The sequence below is a fragment of the Anopheles moucheti genome, chromosome 3 (genome assembly GCF_943734755.1).
Source record: "Anopheles moucheti chromosome 3, idAnoMoucSN_F20_07, whole genome shotgun sequence".
In the NCBI taxonomy this organism is placed as follows: domain Eukaryota; kingdom Metazoa; phylum Arthropoda; class Insecta; order Diptera; family Culicidae; genus Anopheles; species Anopheles moucheti.
The window spans coordinates 39348955-39369104 of NC_069141.1; the positions used below are offsets into that span (position 1 = coordinate 39348955).

Consider the following 20150-nt stretch of genomic DNA (forward strand, 5'->3'; position numbering starts at 1 on the left):
AGCAAAGATCAATCCATGTTTGACAGCCGGCTGGCAACACTGCCAGCTGCAGAAAACAAAAGGCGGGAACAGAATAACTGCCAAATAACAAAACCAACGGGCAATAGAACATGAGGAAGATTTTTTAAAATAAATAATGCATAAATTAGCCTAGTTTTAACATCAAACTATGTTTGCTGATATTGCGAATTACCACATCATTATATTAACATAAAAGAGGTGCCATTTTATACAGATTTGCTTGCATCAAGCAGACTATATAGGATTTATTAACCAGATGAAACGCTTTTCCTAACTGCATTCCGGCTTACTGAAGTAATGTAAATGGTATAAAACATACATAGATAAGGGAACAATTACAATTACTAGTTACTAAACGTGTACAAGATTGATGCCATGCGTTGTTCGTGGGTTTCCTTAACGTCATGGGATAGAAACAGGTGTGATATGCAGTCTTAAGGTAGAGTTAGGTCTGTAGTTTGAGGAATCTCTCGATGGGTTGTTTCGTACTTTTCGCTTGTTTAGAAATGGCCGCTGACGACTATCGTTCATTTGCTGGAGACGTATACGGTGATTTACAATCTTATCCATAGCAATGCGCTGCAGTCGAAACTATCGCCTTTCTTTTTTATTATTGATCGCTGGCCACTGGTTGTTGCAAACTTCTCGTAAGGATGCCGCCTGAATCAAATCAGCGATTAAGCACAATTGATTAGTTATATGAATAGTGATTGATTTTGGGGGTTCGATGTTGATCGAATGATCACAGTACCTGTAATTCCATCATCACTATCTACCACGATGCCCAGGTACGTTGCGAGACCTCCAATGACCAGCACCAGAACGAAAATTACAATGAGTAGAGCCTTCTCGCGGGAGGTGAGTTCTCGGTGGCATCGACACGACCACGTCCAATACTGTTCCCGTATAACGCTGCAATCGAAACGAGAAACTACAGAATCAGTTACCATGTACAAACAAAAAATTTGACTCATCAATGCTGTTAGGAATAGGTTCAAACATTTCTGGACGCACACCGAGGGACGTCGTGACGGAAATAGAAGTTATAAATGAGACTATTACTAGCGTCCCACCACCTGCGACAGAAGATTGATAAGCAGGCGATAGCGCACTGTTGGCGAAAAATTGGATTGATAGCTACAGATTCTGTTCGAACAAATGATTGATGTGTAGGGTGGTATGATTCATTAAACCAAGTATAGTCCGAGATCACAAAAAGCGCTATACCGAAGACGAGTACTGTCACCAAGTAATCCGCTGATTGGTAATCGAAATCCAAACAATTGTTAACGCCATAACAATTGGTATCCGCTTCTATGTCCGTCTTTTAGGAAGGCGAAAACGCTTAGTAGTATTTGTAATTAACAGCTGATAAAGGTTTATGGGCTCTTGAAGCTCAAATAGCCTAACTAAATAAAACGACAGGAACACATGAACAATCGACCTGAACGTGCGAAATAGTTACAGTTCGCACAGGAGAAACAATCACTGTTGCGTCCAGCAACGATGCCCTTTTCGTCGATTAAGAAAGCTAGAAGTTTCTTTAATATCTAGCTTTATTTTAAAACATTAAAAAATTCAATTCTGCTTTCTGCGATAAAAAGAGGCCTGGTGCCTCTTTGCACGCACTTTTATCCTTTTTCTTTCCTCCCGATAGCGGTCATTACTCCTTCCTAGATTCATCCGAACCTCCGAAGGATCGAGCGGTTCGGATGAACGGCCCTAAGCCTGACCGACGTATCGTTTCGCCCTCTCTCTCGACAGTCTTTTTCGCCCCGCTGTCTGCTGTCAAACGAGGACCGCTGTTAATAAACAACAATCACAGAAAAACATCACCCTAATTCCCACCCAATATCCAGAAGTTCGCATGTTCCGCATCGATGACATTCGTTTATCCTCTTATCGCAACACCGCTATGTTATCGCAATGCTGTAGCGCGATTTTACACATGTTCCTATCACACCTCATATCCGATTAAACGTGGAAGGAATTCCACCACAAAAACACACTACACACGTTCTCTGTAGCAAATGAATGTAGCCAGTCCAAGCAGGTCGCGCTTTGTACTGTTTCATACATATCCTTTCACAATTCATGGCTTGCTTACATTTTGCTTGAACACCACTCCTTTATATCTCGACTCGAGACCACTCTCACCTGGGTTGTGTTGTGTTGGGCATGTTTATCACAGTGGCCCCGGTATCGTTTGTAAAGGCAGGATTGACCACACCGGTACTGCGCATTGATCGCGCGGGCCGCTCCGGAAGCTCATAGTCTGTTTGCAGCTGTCCCTGCTCAATGAAGTACACTTTACTGCTCCGTTCCGGCTTAATGGTTCCGTTCCCCGAATCATCCCGACTATCGGATTTGTTCAACGTTGCGGCAGCGTCGACCAACGTTGGGAAGGTGCGACTCGCAATGATCGGACTCTGAAATGGTGTGCTGTATGCCGACGGAGGACTGCCCAAGTTCAGTGGTACCTTCGATCGCACCGTCGCATACTTCGACTGTTCGCTAAGGTTCGATTCCGAGCGTGACGGTGAACCCTTACGATCGCCGGGCAGTCCAGTTGTATCTTCCATTCCGTTCGACGCACCATTTTCCGGCGACTGTTCGTTGTTTCCCTGGTTGCTGATGAACGAAAACGAGAGGCTGTTGCGAATAAATTGCATCACCTCGAACGACGGCTTATGGGGAAACCGATCCCTGGCGTTTTCCTTGAACTTGAAGTTTTTCTATCGCCTGAATCCCTCATAGACACCGTGTCCAATCCTCCATAGATACTGGCGAATCTCCGCTGCGTGCGATGCTCTCCTGTCCGGTTCGGCTTTCTGCAACTGACCTGTAGAACGACAGAAACGTTACAGCACTGAGTATGTGAATCGAAACGTGCGCATTGTGATGGCCGGGTCGGTTTATGGTTGTCACGAATAAAAAAACCGCGTACTACACATCGCTGCGGCAGTGGCTTCCCGATAACGACGATTTCCTTATTCGGGTTTCACGGCAGGGTGTATGATAAGATACAGATAATCAACGACTGATTGTCACCCCGGAACGCCCGACGGGTGAGGTAGGATCGTGGAAAAATAATGTTACCATTTAGTTATAATTGAATGCACACTTTCAACAAATCGCATGGACTTGAACTTGCCGTGTCGTGAAGAAAAAGAGACCGATTTATAAGGGTCTTCCTACAGATAATACTGGCGTACCGTGGTTAACGAAATGTGAATTCTTAAAAAAAAAACCGCTTGCCGTGACAGAGCCTCCAGTCAAAACACCTGAGAGACAACAATGATTACGCACACTGAAGGAGGCGCATGACGAAACAAATCTTATCACACCGACGGCATCCACCTCCCTGGCTGGCTAGCAGGCTGGATGAATGAGTGTGTACGATGCACAATTAACACAAACCACGACAAGGCAACATTCTTTTCCCACATTTCCCACACCACAGACGATCAAGCGTAATCCCGTCGTTCACTTCCGGCCTAGCGGATTAGCGCCGGTAATGTGGTACCACGACATGTTGGGTAAGAGAGTGCATGTTTCATGCGCACTCGGTTCACTACCACGTACTTAAGCGTATCACCACATGCCACCTCAATCGTTGGTCCAGGGCACGGTGGTGACGGATCATAACAACGCATGAAACAACGCCACCGAGTAACAGAGATAATCGATCCGAGAGCAACTCTGCGCACTGCAACAATCAGCTACATCCCGAACTAGCCTGCATGCTCTTTGCAAGGGATGTGTATGTACACTGAAAAAAATAAATGTTGCCCGTTATCGCAGGTCGCTGGTCTTTCAACGTTTACGACGACCACAATCCTCTCCGTGTGTTATAGCTACTTGTATTGCTTGAGCTGCAGTTCTGGTGGGCCTGTTCTCTACCAAATCAAGCGCCTTTGGTGGTAGTTTATGGCTAATATGACACGCTTTGCCCCTTGGCAAATGTTTGTCCAGTCATAATGCGGTCGTTACATTCCATCACACCCGTAGAAGCTAGTGTATTCCATATCTTCCGGTAGGTCGAGGTCGAGATCATAAGTACACTTACAACACAAGCCGTCTAGCGAAGTCCGTCTGCTCGACAGCTGCGTGTACTCTCCATTCGGGATTTTCGCAACTTCGCCGGGTGTCGTTTGCTTCGTTGGGGGATGATTGTTACCGTTTCACTAACCAATTTCCTCTTATCGATCTTCAAACTCCGGAACTGAACATCACTGAGGAGAGATACCTTTCTATCCCCCCAAACCACTGTCACGTTACGATGTCACAGCAACACTGGTCGAATGCCTGCGGGATATACAAACGAACGGAAAGAATTGGGCACTGGTAGTATCTCGTTATCGCAAGGCGTCATACGTTTATTTATTCCTACCCCTAGTTCAGCTTTTGTGGGAGACGGTTATCCGCTGATTATTACGTATTAGGTCAAGACGGGTAAATACATAAAATCCGTAATCATCGTGAATGGCAAAAATGATCTACTTTTGTTTTATGTGGGGGAATGGTTTGACCAATTCGTATTTGGATTGGCTGGTGTTTATCAGCAAAACGAGCTGATTTTATAGCATCAATTCTGAAAATTATCAGTTCGGGATTTTTGGGATTGCCGTAGGGGATATTTTTACGAAATTAGATCAGAATATTATCGGCAATCGCAACACAAACTTGGTTAGCTACACCAAAATGTCGTCCTCACCTTGCAGCTAATACTTGTCCACAATCTATCTGTGGATGGTAATCTATCTGATCATCTTCACTTGAGTTTATAGAAACGCACGAAAATTATGATCTCACCGCACCACACTGCACAAATGAATCTAATCCGCCCTAAAATAAACTATCATCCCTATTATACATAACCAATCATTGGAGGCTTTTGTTATTCCGAGGCTTCGTTATCTTTACTGTAGGACGTGGGTAAATTACATGTGACACGATGTCGTGTACATTACGATCTTACACCGCGTGAGAAACGCGAATGTCCCTAGGGCATCACGCATATAATGTTGATTGTATGTGGCGAGTGACTGGATGTGGAGAGGTTTTTTTGTTTGATAAGTTGAAAAAATGCATTTACGCGCACTTCAAAATTCTCATCATGTGCTTGAAATGCGTATAAGGTTGCAGCACTGCAAACAACGCAATCAGACTGGTACAGCAACATCACATGGAAGATAAACTCTCCTACAAGCGATATCACATGTTAACGCTTGCTGTTTATACGAAAATTAATCAAAGCGATTGAACCATATGCAAAATTAAGTTTAAATATTTACAATATTGAGCAGTAGAATACATGCAAAGAGCGGCATGACGAACTTTCTCACAGGGAAAGACCAGCACCAAATCCACGCCAGTGTCCCGCAGGCATAACTGATTATTGATCTAAAGGTTAATAGACGAGCAGGAAAACCACCAATGGCATGGCAAGATCATGTAGAAAAAAAACACATAAATTACCATTACCATACATTGCAACAACTTCGATGTCTTCAGTATCAGACCTAAACACTCCCCTTCCGTGCATGTGGACGAGTATGTGAGTATTGTGGACGACCTAAAAAGATTATTTTAACTGGATTGTCTGGTGTCATTCTAATGAGGGGAGCGTGGCGAGTATATTTCGCTATACTATAGTGAGTTCGCCGTACAGTAAACTAAGCGACAAACAAGACTAAGCTCGAACAAGAGCTGCGATAAAAATGATTGAAAACTATCTTAGATAAACCATCTTTAATATTACCATTTATTGCATCAGCATATAATTTTTCAGCCAATCATTGCTATCTGATAAATTTAAGTGCGAAAAAAGCAATTAGTTTAGGAAGGAAAAATGAAATACTCAGTTGTCGTCAGTCAACGCTTCATTGTGTACACTATGTGCATGCTGTATCCAAATAAAACTCTTTAGAACTAATCGTTCAATTCATCGAACAAGCTATCCAAATCTACGTTTTCTCCACCGGAACATTCGACTGTGGGCTTAGTTTGTGTCGCTGTCTTGTAGAAATTTTCCGCTTGTTCCAGACTGGTCGTGCTCATCTCACTCTCCTGCGAATCGATAAGCCCCAACCGCTTACCAACGATAACTTTCTCCCAGAACTCTTCCTTGCGGCGAGTTAGAAGCATTTCCTTAAACTCAGTCATCCACTCATTATACCGATATGGACCAAGTGTTTGTGCTTCGCTACGGTATACCATCAGCGCCACAACTACTTTATCGCCGGGAGGACGCATAGACATGAACAACAGTTCGAACAGTACGTTCTGCAGCTGGGTAGCAACGGTGGCAAACTTTTCTCCCCTGCGCAAGAGAAGAGCGAAATCTTCCGCCGGTGTCACGGTACCCACGGAGACAACCATTCTACGGTCGGCATCATCATCGTCCATGAGAATGCCGCTGTCTATGGATGAGACGGTAGAGGCAACATCATCCGCTAGCTTAATTTTTGCCATCCGTTGTAACCATTCGGTGCGAGTGTTTTGTTTGATTTCCTTCAGTTCGAACAGTCTTTTCACGTCGTCCAGCGCTGGTTTTGAACGAGTTGCTATCTTTTTGGGGACTTCAAACAACCCATGTAATGTGGTGTCCACCGGTGGCAAAGGTTGCTTGGGATGGAGTGCCCGATGCGCTACCGCTTGGTACACGTGTTGAACCGTCGGATTATACGTGTTGTGCAGTGCAAAGGCTTCTCGCGACTCGCCATTTGAATCATCGATTGCTTCCATTAAATTCATACTATCGATTAGCTTATCTATCGCATCGTATTGTTCATCTGTTGGCACTGGTTTAGATTTCAACAGAGGAGGAAACTTCAAACAGCACAACTCATCTGAAAACATACAACAAACATTTAGAAACAGCCTGCAAAGAGTAGTAGGTAGGTAAGATTTTACCTTTAAATATAAGCTCCATCATCACCAGGCTAGGAATTTCGTTTCTGTATTTCGGCAATAACACATTCAGCCGTGGTTTATTGTCTTTGCGGTACACCTTAGTGGCGATCATAACCACGCTCAGTTCGTCCATTGCTTTAACCAATGCGGCCAGTTTGTGGTTCGATGCGGTACATCCCTTTTTTGCCACAACGACATACGACCCTTTCGAGCTCAAATGTTCCTCAAGTACGTTGCTTGATGCGGTAAATCCCAAACAGGCAAGTCGCGAATCACCCGATTTATACTCAATATCTATCGTATTGTCATAAGGTACGACCGTGGAACCATACATATATCCCATGATGATATCTTGCATTGATATTTCGATAGGTTTATCGTTCAATAAGTATTGTGTTTTCATTTCCACTTTAGAGGTGGTGCTGGACGAATCGTCTGCGTTGTCCACTTTAAACGATCCCAATCCTTTCTGTTCGCTGATCATAACGTACGCCGAAATGGACAAATTTACCTTCGTGCCAATGCTCAGCACGGAATTCCATGGTATAGGCCGTACCACTTTTGGGTCGAAGAATGTTAACTTTCGTTCAGCCCAGTTTATATTAGATAAGCTTCCATCGGCGTCCTTTAACAATTTCTTTAGCACACGCTCGTTTTGCGAGCGTGCTTCGGTTTTGCTTGCGTGCTCATCGAAAGTACCCGATGTGGTGAAAATTGATCCGTTAGATGCTGCCGGATGGACAATAAAATTTGTTATGAAATGCAATACACCATTGACGCCCTGTAGCCCATCTAACACACTCTCTAGCTGATCTTGCGGGACATCACATCGTTTTAAAAATGGGGAAATTAAAATTATGTTGTTCTCGGAGAATTTTTTGCCCTGGGCACCGTAACCCAAAAAGTTGATTGCCACGATCAATGCCTCGAACCAACATGTTTCCACCTTAGTCTGAGCTACTTGATCCAGCAGTATCCTCAGGGTCGCCCAGTTTGCTTGTTTCAATTCGAAGGCTTCAGTAATGTGTTCGTACCCTCCTAATTCGACGTTTAGTTGATTGTCCGTTTCATCTGTTCCAAACAACACGACACCGACATGGTCATTTGGAGCGCTGAAAATCTATAACAAATTGACGTACTCGTTAGTTGTGGCATGGTTTAACTTTCGACAATATTGATCCTTACGATTCGTTGTATGATAAGCGATGCACAAGCTATCGACTTCTGAAAGAAGGATTGCTTATCCGTCCCGGTAGCCATCGCAGTGGCAACACCTACATCCATTACAATCATGTGCGCTTTCTGAAATATAAAACGGGAGTGGTCTATAGCTAGCCGTGTACTAAAGCCTTGTTTAAAGCACCCTGTTTACTATATTATTGTTGCCAACACTGATTCTAATGTTTTCTTGAGTAAAATTCCATTTCACTTACCACGGTTGAGCGGGCCATCGTTTTGAAATTGCAGCTGTAAATGCCTTTTACAATACTCAACTCTATTAAAGCAACAGTGTGCTACGATTCGCACTTTTAAATTATACTATAGCTTCCTAAAACGTATCAACCGGTTCTCTATATAGATCCTCAATCGTTAGAACGTGGTCTTCAATTGGTACGCACTTAAATTTTGCGGCTTCAGCGCGTATTCACATATTTCTACATGAATTCACATGAATTCTGCGGTGTTTTTGTGTGCAAGCACACAGCTGTTGGTGGTTTGACAGTTTAAAATTATGTGACAGGGTTAACGCTGTTTAGTTCAAAACTTGAACTTTTTTATCATATTTTGGTTTGGTGTTTAGATTTACTTGGTGGATTTATAAGTAGCTGAAGAAATATTTTAAATTTTCCATTAATCGATCACTTTCAATTATTTATTATTTCCGTTTGTTGTTTGAATTGTTACATAAAAATGAGCCATATTGCTTCAACTCAGCTTCGTTTCAAGCGAGCTTGGTTTTTATGTTTGTTGTTTGTTGTCATTTCCATTTGGCGCCAATTCGCCGGCTGCAGTTTCCATGTAATCCTACATACACTTCAAAACAATAGAATCCAATTTTTATCGCTGAGTTTGAAACATGTCGTGGAAGTGCCAACCTCGTTGGAAGTTACCAAATGGCAATTTTTATCCAACTGCGATGACATGTGCAGTGAATGAGCATTTACAAACTACGACGGTGATGGTAACGAGTGCAGAACTACTAGTGTCTCTGTCCGTGGCAAATATGAATCGTACCTTCTATGAGGACCTTTTATTCACACAGTGTGACCTGGAATTGCACGAACCGATACGTGCATTAAAAGCCACTGATACGAATGTGTTCCTGATTTCGACGTATGGTCAATTGATGGTAAACGATTTGGTGGACAGCAAGTTTGTGAAAATCGCCACTTATAATCGCGTCCTGCACGTTGAACGGAGTCGTGCAAAAAGTCAACTGTTCGTAGTAAGAGAAACGGGAAGGGGGCAAATGGTGTTGGAAGTTGTGGATACTTCTACAAGATTGTCGCCTCCCAGTATCACTAAACGTTACGACCTCGTGATGGAAGGTATCGATGTCAGTGCCCGATTTAGCATCAAAAGCTTTGTTGTAAATGAAGCAAATAAACGATTTCTGAGTGATTTCTTGGGCTTTACAAAACACTCCATCGGAGACTCAATATTGCTCATAGCCATCAACAACAGTCTCTACTGGCTGGTGGCACAAGATACAGGTGAAAGCGATTTGGTAGCAGTGCGTTGTTTTGCAACGTGTGTGATTGATTTTGATCTGTCGGAAAGTTGTGTTTGCCTTACAGTGTTACTACAATCGGGCGTTCTGGTGGTATTTAGTGAATCATTATCTCCGGAAGCTCTTACAATTGCTACCTCTTCGGTTTATCTTACGGTCCCCATCGAGGCATACGCCTTTGAGAAGGAAAATAATGCACTTCTGTACTCTAACGGTGTTAGCACTCAGCGTGTGCATTTCTACTACTCAGAAGAAACAAAGCAAATCGTAACAGAAGTGAAAGAAATTCCAGTACGAGGAGTGATTGCGATTGCGATGTTAGAAAGCAAATCGATGGCTCTGCTGCTAACAGACAACAATCAATTCTATACCGTCGATTGTTCCGATAGAAAGCAAACGAGTGTTGCAGACGTGCCAAAGATGTTTGTACTTGGAGCAGACAAACGAATGGTTTCGAAGCGCGTGACGAAAAGGCTTACGGAAGAGATACACTTTGACAAACGCTTAGACGAGGCAATGCAAACTGAACAAGCTAAATACGACGTACTTGCTTTGCACAAAAATCAGGCAGTGTTCGAGAGGGTTTCTCGCGTGGGTATTACTTTCACCCGCGAAATGCCAACAAGGAAAGGGTGCATTCTCTTTATGGGAAATCAGAAGGAGAACGAAGGTGTATGTCTTTTCGCTAGTCTGAAGATAGAAATCAATCTAGGATTCTTCGCCCTTCTTGTGAAGCAGAAATGCTGGAGCATCTACATAGAGCGCAACGAACATTTTGTCGCATATCCCGTACATACAACATTCAATTCGGACGGTGTTCTTCATGGAATATGTGTTATAAACAAACGGGGATTAGCAAATGGTTTTCCAACATTTCGCTTCATGCTTGTAACAACGATTAATCATGGGAATGAAAATCTTCTGCTAACTATTCCGATGCCTGTATCTGTGCAATCACCGGACGAATGTGCAAGCAATCTAGTGCAGAATGTTCCATCGTCGACAACCTCATTTCAATCAAGTGTGAAGCTGGCTGCTAGTGATATAGTATCACGAAACAATCCTTATCCAGTTTTATCGCAGCGAGAACAGCGCCCCATCACGTACTGCATCCGGAATGAACAATCAAAAACCAAGGCTGTTAGTTTTTCTAGTTGGTTGGAAAATAACATCTCCGACACGTGGTCCGCCTTGGATGAATCAGTCACCGTTAGCTGGCATGGTGCCAGATCAACTATGTGCCTTACAACAATCTGCCCGCTAGCAATAGATTTAGTGAAACGTTTTTTACTGGATAATGATGAATATGATGCTGAAATAGTACAAAGGAGAGATAAATTAAAAGTAAACAGTCTTTTGACCGAACTTTACAATGTGTAACTTATCCTTAATTCGTATTATCCTTTCAGGGTATGTTTCTCGAGCTACAGGCTATCACGGATGATGATTTAATAACGAAGCTGTACCGGAAAGTGCGTAACAACGATATCATTGATGATGATCTGCCTGCCTGCCTTCGAGTTTTTAGTTAGTTTGGAGCCTATTTCAAATCCCGCGACGATTGCGGCAACGCAACAAGCTGTTCTTTGGGAGCCTACTCTAGCAAACCACATTCTTCAATCTGTTGTGCTCGTCCCCGCCGTCCAGCAGGTGACAGCTGATGCGAGAGTGTGTTAGTGACAGAAAGCACGATACGTTTTTGGGATGATTGGCAAAACAAAAACAAACCACGCACACCACCAAACGGACGTCATCGTGCGGACGAAATTGTTTGCGTACGTATACGCGTATACTGCGTACTACTGCTGCTGCGTATTGTGCGAGAGGTTAATGTTGGAGAAATTTTGTACGATTTGCCAACAGAGAGTAGCAGTATTACAGCAGATCCTCTGTCTGATGTTACCGCAGCAGAGAGATTTATGAAAGTCAGTCTCTTTGATGTAGTTTTCACCAGAAAAAAAAAACTTATTCTCATATTATGGACTTGCAGCAATATCGTACGGACTTGCCGTGTGTGCTTCGTGAATTGCAGTAATTGTTTAAATCGTGTGCGCTTTTTTGCTTCCGTCCGTCGGTTCCAGTGAACAAACGGAAATTAAACCAGCGACACAGTGGCTGTTAACTAGTGAATACAACTTTCAAGTGAAGTGAAGGGTCGTAGTCAATACGAACCATTGGGGACGCGACGGAAGATGGTTTATTAAATGATAGATTCTTTGATTAGTCGCTCGAGCAGGCCATGAATGCACGGTAGTGAGAGGTCGTGTGCGGGGCGTACTAAGAACAAAAGCAACCGAACAACAGAAGAAGAAGAATAAACCGCACACCCACAGCTCTGGAATGATGTATGCGTTAATTAAGGCACATATCGCAAAGACCATCGAGTAACGAAATTGTGTGACGGATGCTACTAGTGCTGCTACTCTGGCACCGTGTCCGGCCTGGTTGGACACTGCACTGCAGTGGAGCATAGTGCGTAAAACAAAGCCTTTTTTTGCTGCAAATTTGTGGTGTGGGACGATTTCGTTACACTTTTTTCTGCAAAGAAAAAAGTCAGTGAAAAGGTGAAGGTGTGAATCAGTGTCAGTGCAACTTTATGATGCTGTAATATTGACACCGTCACACGTAGCAGGAGCAAGAGAGTGAGATAAAAAGTGCTTACACCCTGCTAGAAACAAAAAAAGTATTAAGCGAACAGAAAACAATTGGAGTGAACAATGCCTCCGCTAAACAACTGCAATGGTAATAATTGCGGGGACATTATTTGCTCCCTATCGACACAAACGTCTCTTTCTCCAACGGACCTGTCACAGGCAGGGATTGGGGCGGTGGCGGGTAGTGCAGGTAGCAGTGGTAAACCACGGTTCAGCTGTCCACATTACGCGCAGAAGATGCTGCTTAATCTTAATGCCCTTCGGCTTGACTCACGGTTCTGTGATGTAGAGATTAAAGTTGGCGATGCTACATCCGTCCACGCCCATCGGGCCGTACTGAGCGCAAGTTCCGCATACTTCGAGGCCATGTTCCGGCCAGAGCTGGGGCTGAGCGAGGGCAAACAGAAGACGGTCACATTGCACTCGATACGAGCGGACATTTTGGAGCTGCTGGTCGATTTTATCTACACTGGACAAATCGAAATCGAACAGGTGTGTTGAATCGTTGGACCGCCGGAGAGATAAACCAGCGTGTTAACTAATTGCTTCCTTCTTATTCTCCCAATTCTCCCTTCACGCAGAGCAATGTACAGGAACTGTTAGCCGCAGCCGACATGTTGCAGGTGCCGGAGGTAGTTGACGGATGCTGCGAATACCTTTGCCGAGAACTGCATTCATCGAACGCGCTCGGTATACTGCGGTTCGCCGAGGCACACAACTGCCGCCAGCTTGCTGACGTGGCGGCCAACTTTGTCCACAGCAACTTCCCGAAGGTGGCGCTCGAAGACGAACTGCTTGACATTCCCCACACAATGCTCGTGAAGGTGATCGCATCCGAGGCGCTGCGTGTCGATAGCGAGTATCAGGTGTTCAATGCTGCCCTGCGTTGGATACGGCAGGATGTGGTACCACGGCGCCAGTACGTGTTTGAGATCTTGTCGCACGTACGCATCGCACTGGTACCGGTCGGGCTGATCGATCAGGCCATTGCCGAGTGCCGTGATGTGTCGCTCAAAATTGCGCTACGTTCGGTACGGAAAGATCTAACGTCTCGCCGAGGACAATTGGTTCCGTTGCGCGTATGTCCACGGGTGTGTGCGAAGAAAAGCATCTACGTAATTGGGGGTTCACGGCGCGAACAGTCGGCCGGTTGGACGCCAACAGATTGGATCTTCGAGTCGGTTATCAAATATGACATCTTTAGACGCGAATGGATAGAGTCGGCTCCGATGGAGATTGGACGCATACTGCCGGGTGTGGCAGCACTTGGGGGAAAGATTTACGTGATTGGAGGTGAACGCGGCAGCCAGATACTGGCTAATGGAGAAGTGTATGATACACAGAACAACAATTGGGAACCGATGGCACCGATGAATGTACCGCGTTGCGAGTTCGGGCTGTGCACACTCGGTGGCACGCTGTATGCGATGGGTGGCTGGATTGGAGAAGACATTGGTGGTTCGATCGAATGTTACGATCCTATGAAAAACGCATGGCGTATGGTAGGTGATCTTCCGGGCCCAAAGTTTAGTATGGGCGTCGTAAGCTTTGAAGGTGAGATTGAGAGAAGATTGATTGAGACGAAATCACCTTTTTTAACCGAATTGTTCAATTTACTCAGGATTAATATACATCGTTGGTGGTTGTAATACTCATTCGCGGTATCTAACTGATTTGATGAGGTAAGTTTACCGACGATAAGTCAAATAAATGCACTATTAATTTCGTTTTTTACACTCCCGCGGCTTGTTCAGTTACAATCCAGTGACGAACGAATGGACAGTGCTCGCTCGAATGCAAACAGCTCGCTGCCAGATGGGGGTGGCCATCTTGGATCGACATCTGTACGTGGTCGGTGGCAACAGCAGCCAGCAGGAAGTTTTGCGCACCGTCGAACGGTACAGTTTCGATGAGGACAAATGGTCCATGGTGTCACCGATGACAGTACGACGCTCGAGCCCGGCCGTAGCCGCTGCCGACGGATTACTCTACGTAGCCGGTGGTGATCAACCCTGCGAAATCAATTTCTACCGGGCGCAAATTACAATTGCCTCGTTCGAGTGCTACGACCCCATCACAGACCAGTGGAAGGTATGTCCCGATCTACCCACCAGTCGTTCTGAGGCCGGTGCGGTTGTTGTCTAGAAAGATGTCTGACATTACAGAGAGAGTCATGCTTGTTTTCCGTCTGCGCTAATGCCATCGCTGCTAACCAAAGATGCGCTTATGAAGCGCCGCGATTCAATAGCAATCCGTGTCAATCGCCCGGACTCTTCCTTTACAAAACAACCAAAAACGCGTATATTGCCCGCTTCATTGTTTGCTTTTCTTTCCGGTGGCAGTAGTGAACGTAATCGATATTCTAAAACTGAACTGCAGACAGTCCCCACTAATGAAGGAATCTTTTAAACATATATAAGTGTGCGCATACCAATTTAGATACACGAAACGTGAATGCAAAAGTATAATATTCTTCCTTTGAGTACGTTCCCAGTATCATCTACCGGACGGCAACACACCCAAGTTGTAATACAATTTGGTTGACGTCTGTTTCAATTCTCATTTGTCAATTTGTAATATTTCTCAATAAAGTATTTTGATAAACTATTGGTTGTTCTTTGTTGTTATCCGGCGCTATGACTGCTTCCGTGAGACAGGACTCGTGCCAGTCTCAAATAATCATGCTTTTCTGTCGGACTCATCAACACCATCACCTCATCCGAAGAGCATACCATTGGGGTTTGGGTTTATGTGCCATTATCGCATGACCAGACCACTGCAATCTAACGAGCACAATTTACTGTACAATAATGAGCACTTTCTGGTGTCCTTTCTTTGCATTTGTATTCGGGGTGGTTTGCAAGAGTCATCCCCCAACTTACAGTCCTACGCATACTAGTAGGTCCTCCAAAATTCCTCCTGGGCATCTTTCTCTGGAACGCGGAAAAAGAGATTCGTCAAATTAAAACCATTTTTTATTGTCGGTGATGACCTTTGACCCAAGATATATGTATTTTGTATAGCTTCATACTTGCGATCGCCTATATGTCCGTCACCCCTGCGTGAAACCGGATGTGTTGGCAGGACCGCTGGTGGTACCAGCATCGGACTATTGGTAATAATAGAAATTGAGAAGTGTTAATAGACATAATGTTTTGGTAAGAAATAAATATTGATAAACAAAAATATCACGGGCGGCCCGATGGGTGGCATTATGGTAGCGGCGCCGGTTTTCACACGAACGGACCGGACCAAAATTCCTTCCGGACCCATCCGCCGTAGCAAGGATTGATTACCCAGCCACGTGGTAAAGTCGTACAGGTGGCTAGGCCGTTCTAACAAAAAAAAAATACAGTAAAAAATATCATTTGTGTGTGTTTTTACTATTGTTATTCATGTACCATTTGAATAAATATAGCCTTTATTATGCGTTAGTCTTGATCACTTTCCTTGCTAGGTTTTTTGTTTGCGTTACTCTGTTCCTATTACCAATGTTTTTGTTTCGTTTTGTTTTACATGATGCCTTTTTGTTAGCTTTCTTTGTTTGTCTAACTTCAAATTACACAAGCTCACTTTTTCTAACCCAATTTGTACGGTTACGTTGCCCTAAAGTTTTTCTTTTATACGCATACCAGCGGGTAGTTTATTTTCCAATCCCTATTTCTCTTACTAAAGTGGTACACCATCATGTTTTTAGCTCTGAGCACATAATGGGTGAAATATTTGTCCATTGTATTGCAGAATGTAGTTCATATTATAACATTGCCAAACAGTTTGGAGTTTAGGTTAGTAGCGCCGTAATGGTTTCAATTTTTTTCTGTCCTTGTTCTCTATCCTTAAGTTGGGGCTATATTGCTCGTTCGCCCTTGCTAATAGCAGACACAATTTTATCTATACATTTATGAAATAAACTTCTGTATCCTTTTCGTTCTTTTCGTACTTTCTATAATATTCAAACCTACTTACAAATTCGTGGTATACCGATCAGGGCGAATTTAACCGTACACTGAAAAAAGGACAAATTTTTGTAAATGAGACGATCCTTTAATTACAATCAACTAGTTTTTTGGGCATCAGTACGTTTAAGTGATGGAAAGCTTCCAATTCGATTGATTTTAAAATCGGTATGTTCGCCTTCATTTTGCTGTTAAAAACGGGCAAGCGTCAGCTAAACGAATATTATTTCAATCACTGTTGCGCCACTTTAAGCAGTACAATTGAGTGTCACCAAGTATGATAGATTCAGCGCTTTTTGTTCAATTTACCGCAGAATAAGCGATGTGGTCCATTCGAGCTTGGTGATATACCAAATCATTAACTAATTCCTCTAACTATTGTAGTTTTTGTCGGTATTTTGATAGCACAGTAAGCATTTGACATTTTGAAAACGATCAACGATTCCAAAACTCATTTTACAATTCAAAAATAGTTTATCTTCACAATAGTGGAGGAATTTCTTATCAAACATCTCTCCAGTTAATTAAAACAAAACGAAAAGCTACACACATCAGCACAATTCCACACAGGTGCCATTCTCCCATAAATATCATAAATAGATAATTCTAATGAGAATAGGGAAAATACAAATCATTACATTAGACAAATCTTACACCAGAGCCCTGGTGGCCATCTATACCTGTTTGTTTTGCACACCGGTGTTCATCTTCATCATACGTTATGGTTAATATGTACAACCGATGAAGAGATTACTTAAAAAACACGGAACCGACGAATTACTTTTAAAACCAACTTACATACCAGCAGACTGACTATTACAACAAAAAAAGTTCATTACCACGCTCGGATGGGGACGACGTAACATAAAAAACTGGTAAATTTAAATTAAATCACTTTTGTCACCAGTGTCTATCGGTGCTCCCGATCCCTTGCAAAGAACTATCGTTATTTTAAGCGCTGGTTGCTAAAGAGAATGTTCGAATAGGCAATAACAGATGTTACGAACATTTATGCCGTCATTTTGTGTGCCAACACAATCTCCGTCCGGCGGTATTGTGCACGGGTGGGTTTCAGAGGGCTCGAAACAACTGGTTTCCACCGTACCATTACTTGTTCGTACGCAACAGTTCCGTTTTTGCTGCCAACGATGATGCGGGCAGATGCTGGGATGTCTGCGTGCCGATGGTGATGGTGCTGGGTTGGTACGAGTGTAGCTGCACGTTACCGCCGATGGTACTGCTGCTTCCAGTGCCGCAACAGTTGACGGGTGAAGTTAACAACAACATACCTTCTGCAGATCCAACCGAATTGAGCGAGAGATTGCTGTCTGTGTGGTGGTGGCTTTGGTACTGATGGTTACTATGGTTATGATGCTGGTGGTTTTGGTGATTACTGTTCATCAACCCACCCGTGCCGCTGCTGTGATGCAGATTCGAGATGGTATTACTGGTGTGTAGTGATGTCCGATTGCTGGTCATCGTACCGGCGCTGCCCGGCCCTGCGCGTGATGAGGGTTTACGTATTTTCCATGCCTTTAACTTAGCCTCCATGTTATCTAGCCGTCGCAACAGATCGGCAACGATATTGAGCGTTGAAACGCGATCACTTGGAGCCATCGGAGCATTTATTCCGCCAAGACCACCAGGGACAAGTGCCGTGGACGATGCGTTGTTTCCATTTCGTTCAATTATCAACTGACTGCCGGGAGATAGGAGTGCTGCCTTTACACTGTCTCCTACGATCCCATCCATTGTTTTAGCAGGCTCCTGCTGTTCCATGGACGTTTCACGACCAAAGTCATTCAGTTTACTCGCCGATAGTTTTACCATGGGGGAACCGAACGAACTGCGCTGCTTACTGCTGTTAAGGTTGTTATTAAGCGTCTCTAACTTTGTGCCAGCTAATGCCGTTTCGGTCGGATCTGTTCCACCGTCAAGACAAACATTATTCATTTGCTGCGCATCGATCCCAGACGTTACGGCTGTGGCGATCGTTGTTGTGGATGTGCTTTCATTCGATGGATCAAGCTGCTTGTTTCGTTCATCTCGGCTTACGCTCATCTCGCCCTCTTCCAGCTTTTCACCGTCATCCGGCTTCAGAGTGCGAACTTTTAGTTCCTGTTTCAAATCACGAGCCTCGTCCATTAATCGCTGCAGTTTGATTTGCATACGTTCTTTCTCGTCTACTTCCAGCTCAAGCAGCGCATTTTTCTCGTACGCTTGGTTTAACATCGATTCGAATTCCGCTACACTTTCACTGGCTACCCGGTTTGCCCGTTCGAGATCGTCATTTTTCTGCTCAAGTTCTCGGATGTACACCTAAAACCAGGATGCGAGTGAGAATCTTTGAAGACCTTAACCTTGGTTGCCAAATGAACCGTCTTACTTACCTTTAGTTTTTCATTCTCCTTCGCCAGTTGTCGATAGTCGGCATCGATTTTGTTCGTTTCATTTTCCGTGTATTGCATCTTCCTCTTGTAGGATTCGTTCTCGCTGTGCAGCTGATTCACCAACTGGTTCAGATCGCGAATCTTCTTTTCCTGCTGCTCGACCGTCATTTCTAGCTCAGCTTCCAGCTGTTGTGACTCGGTGGTGAAGTCATCGAACTCCCGTTGCGCATCGTCCCGTTCCTGCGACACCTTCAGGCATCGCTCCTTCCAATACAGGCACTCCTCTTCAACGCTTGTAAACAGTTTGTCCTCCATGATGAACTCGCTCTACAGCCTTCACAGAACACGATTTGATTTTACTGCTTTGAGCTTGCTTGTACTTAGCAGAATACGAAAACTTTCCTCAACTTCTGCCAATTATCCTTCCAATGCGGTCGCTAATGTTTGTTTTCAAGCTTCACACCCAGGCGTGTGGGTGACAGCCCTTCGTGGTTCGTGGTTAAGAAAAATCAATTGTGCAATTCTTCCCATCCGTTCCACCTCACACATGTAATGATGTCGACTCAAGGCGAACAAACGACACTAACAAACGAACGTCGCACAACGTACAAGCGATACTAATGAGTTTCAGCGGAAATGGTGCCGTTCAGTCCTGGGAGGAGGTCCTGTCCTCTACGCTTCCTGCACCTGACGCACAGACGAAGTGACCCGAGGACCACCCGAGGAAGTGCCACCTCGCACGCGATGCAAGTGTTCGCTTGCGTGCCCTTGCGTGGGATTGCACAAAAGCACCCGTGATATTGCACGTCGCACTACCAATTAACGATTCCGCACTATCCACCAACAACAACAAACTATCGCAGATGCTTCTTCTGTGCTAAGCCAAGTGCGTTTTCATTTTACGACACTATTTATTTCTGTTCTGTTTCTTTCTTCTCGTTTTTTTATGCTCGCAAAAACACAAAATGAAAACTTCTCTGACAGCGTCATCTTGGTTCAAAGTGGTTACATGCAAGGTGCGCTCTAGCAAACAAGGTACCTATAGTACGTTGAGTGTTTTGGAAAATATAAAAAGTCGGTTGAAAATAATGCAAATATTAAAAATATCAACATCATATACGTTTTAAGCCTATATTATATTAAAATATTCGTGAAAAGACGTGTATTTCCTTTTCACCAGAACGTTTTTTCAAGTTTCGGTACAATTTTGAACCTGTTTCAATCGTTCCTTTGTAGTCGCTTTGCCAACCCTGTGATCAAATGCGGAATTGGTAATTTGTTTGATCTTGAACTGAATACGATTCATTTGTACCGTCTTGTGCATATTTGATATCAATTGAAATATAATTATTGTAGGCTGACTATTTACCTGTATTTAATGTACCTTACGTAGTCAATCCCTTTCAAGACATAAAACCCACTTCCGTATTGCCGTTGTAGGAGTCTTTCCGAGTTCCGATTTCGTCGATAGATATTCCTA

General features: G+C 43.9%; 5 protein-coding genes across 7 annotated transcripts; 2 read left to right on the top strand and 3 right to left on the bottom strand.

The window, feature by feature from the left end:
- Positions 1-265: 265 nt before the first annotated feature.
- Positions 266-4279, bottom strand: LOC128304133 (uncharacterized). Of its 3 annotated transcripts, none has more exons than XM_053041273.1 (4): positions 4091-4279; positions 2179-2863; positions 773-933; positions 266-681 (listed from the first exon to the last, which is right to left on the bottom strand). In XM_053041273.1, the coding sequence occupies exons 2-4, from the start codon at positions 2691-2693 to the stop codon at positions 632-634; spliced, it is 726 nt and encodes a 241-aa protein (XP_052897233.1). In that variant the 5' UTR covers positions 2694-2863; positions 4091-4279; the 3' UTR covers positions 266-631. The 3 variants fall into 3 exon arrangements, with proteins under 3 accessions (XP_052897233.1, XP_052897234.1, XP_052897235.1); XM_053041274.1 differs by lacking the exon at positions 4091-4279 and adding an exon at positions 3607-3629; XM_053041275.1 differs by lacking the exon at positions 4091-4279 and adding an exon at positions 3331-3379.
- A 1496-nt stretch (positions 4280-5775) lies between these two features.
- LOC128303906 (X-ray repair cross-complementing protein 5-like) lies at positions 5776-8506 on the bottom strand. The gene is made up of 4 exons (XM_053040990.1): positions 8373-8506; positions 8125-8241; positions 6940-8059; positions 5776-6875 (listed from the first exon to the last, which is right to left on the bottom strand). The coding sequence occupies exons 1-4, from the start codon at positions 8388-8390 to the stop codon at positions 5956-5958; spliced, it is 2175 nt and encodes a 724-aa protein (XP_052896950.1). The 5' UTR covers positions 8391-8506; the 3' UTR covers positions 5776-5955.
- A 510-nt stretch (positions 8507-9016) lies between these two features.
- Positions 9017-11202, top strand: LOC128302686 (uncharacterized). Its single transcript, XM_053039550.1, has 2 exons — positions 9017-11014; positions 11080-11202. The coding sequence occupies exons 1-2, from the start codon at positions 9017-9019 to the stop codon at positions 11200-11202; spliced, it is 2121 nt and encodes a 706-aa protein (XP_052895510.1).
- Positions 11203-11517: 315 nt separating this feature from the next.
- On the top strand, positions 11518-14912 carry LOC128301739 (actin-binding protein IPP). The gene is made up of 4 exons (XM_053038355.1): positions 11518-12816; positions 12906-13878; positions 13946-14006; positions 14079-14912. Exons 1-4 carry the CDS (start codon positions 12388-12390, stop codon positions 14467-14469), a joined length of 1854 nt encoding a protein of 617 aa, XP_052894315.1. The 5' UTR covers positions 11518-12387; the 3' UTR covers positions 14470-14912.
- A 792-nt stretch (positions 14913-15704) lies between these two features.
- On the bottom strand, positions 15705-19642 carry LOC128300723 (nuclear distribution protein nudE-like 1-B). Its single transcript, XM_053036892.1, has 2 exons — positions 18671-19642; positions 15705-18599 (listed from the first exon to the last, which is right to left on the bottom strand). Exons 1-2 carry the CDS (start codon positions 18983-18985, stop codon positions 17388-17390), a joined length of 1527 nt encoding a protein of 508 aa, XP_052892852.1. The 5' UTR covers positions 18986-19642; the 3' UTR covers positions 15705-17387.
- Positions 19643-20150: the final 508 nt, after the last annotated feature.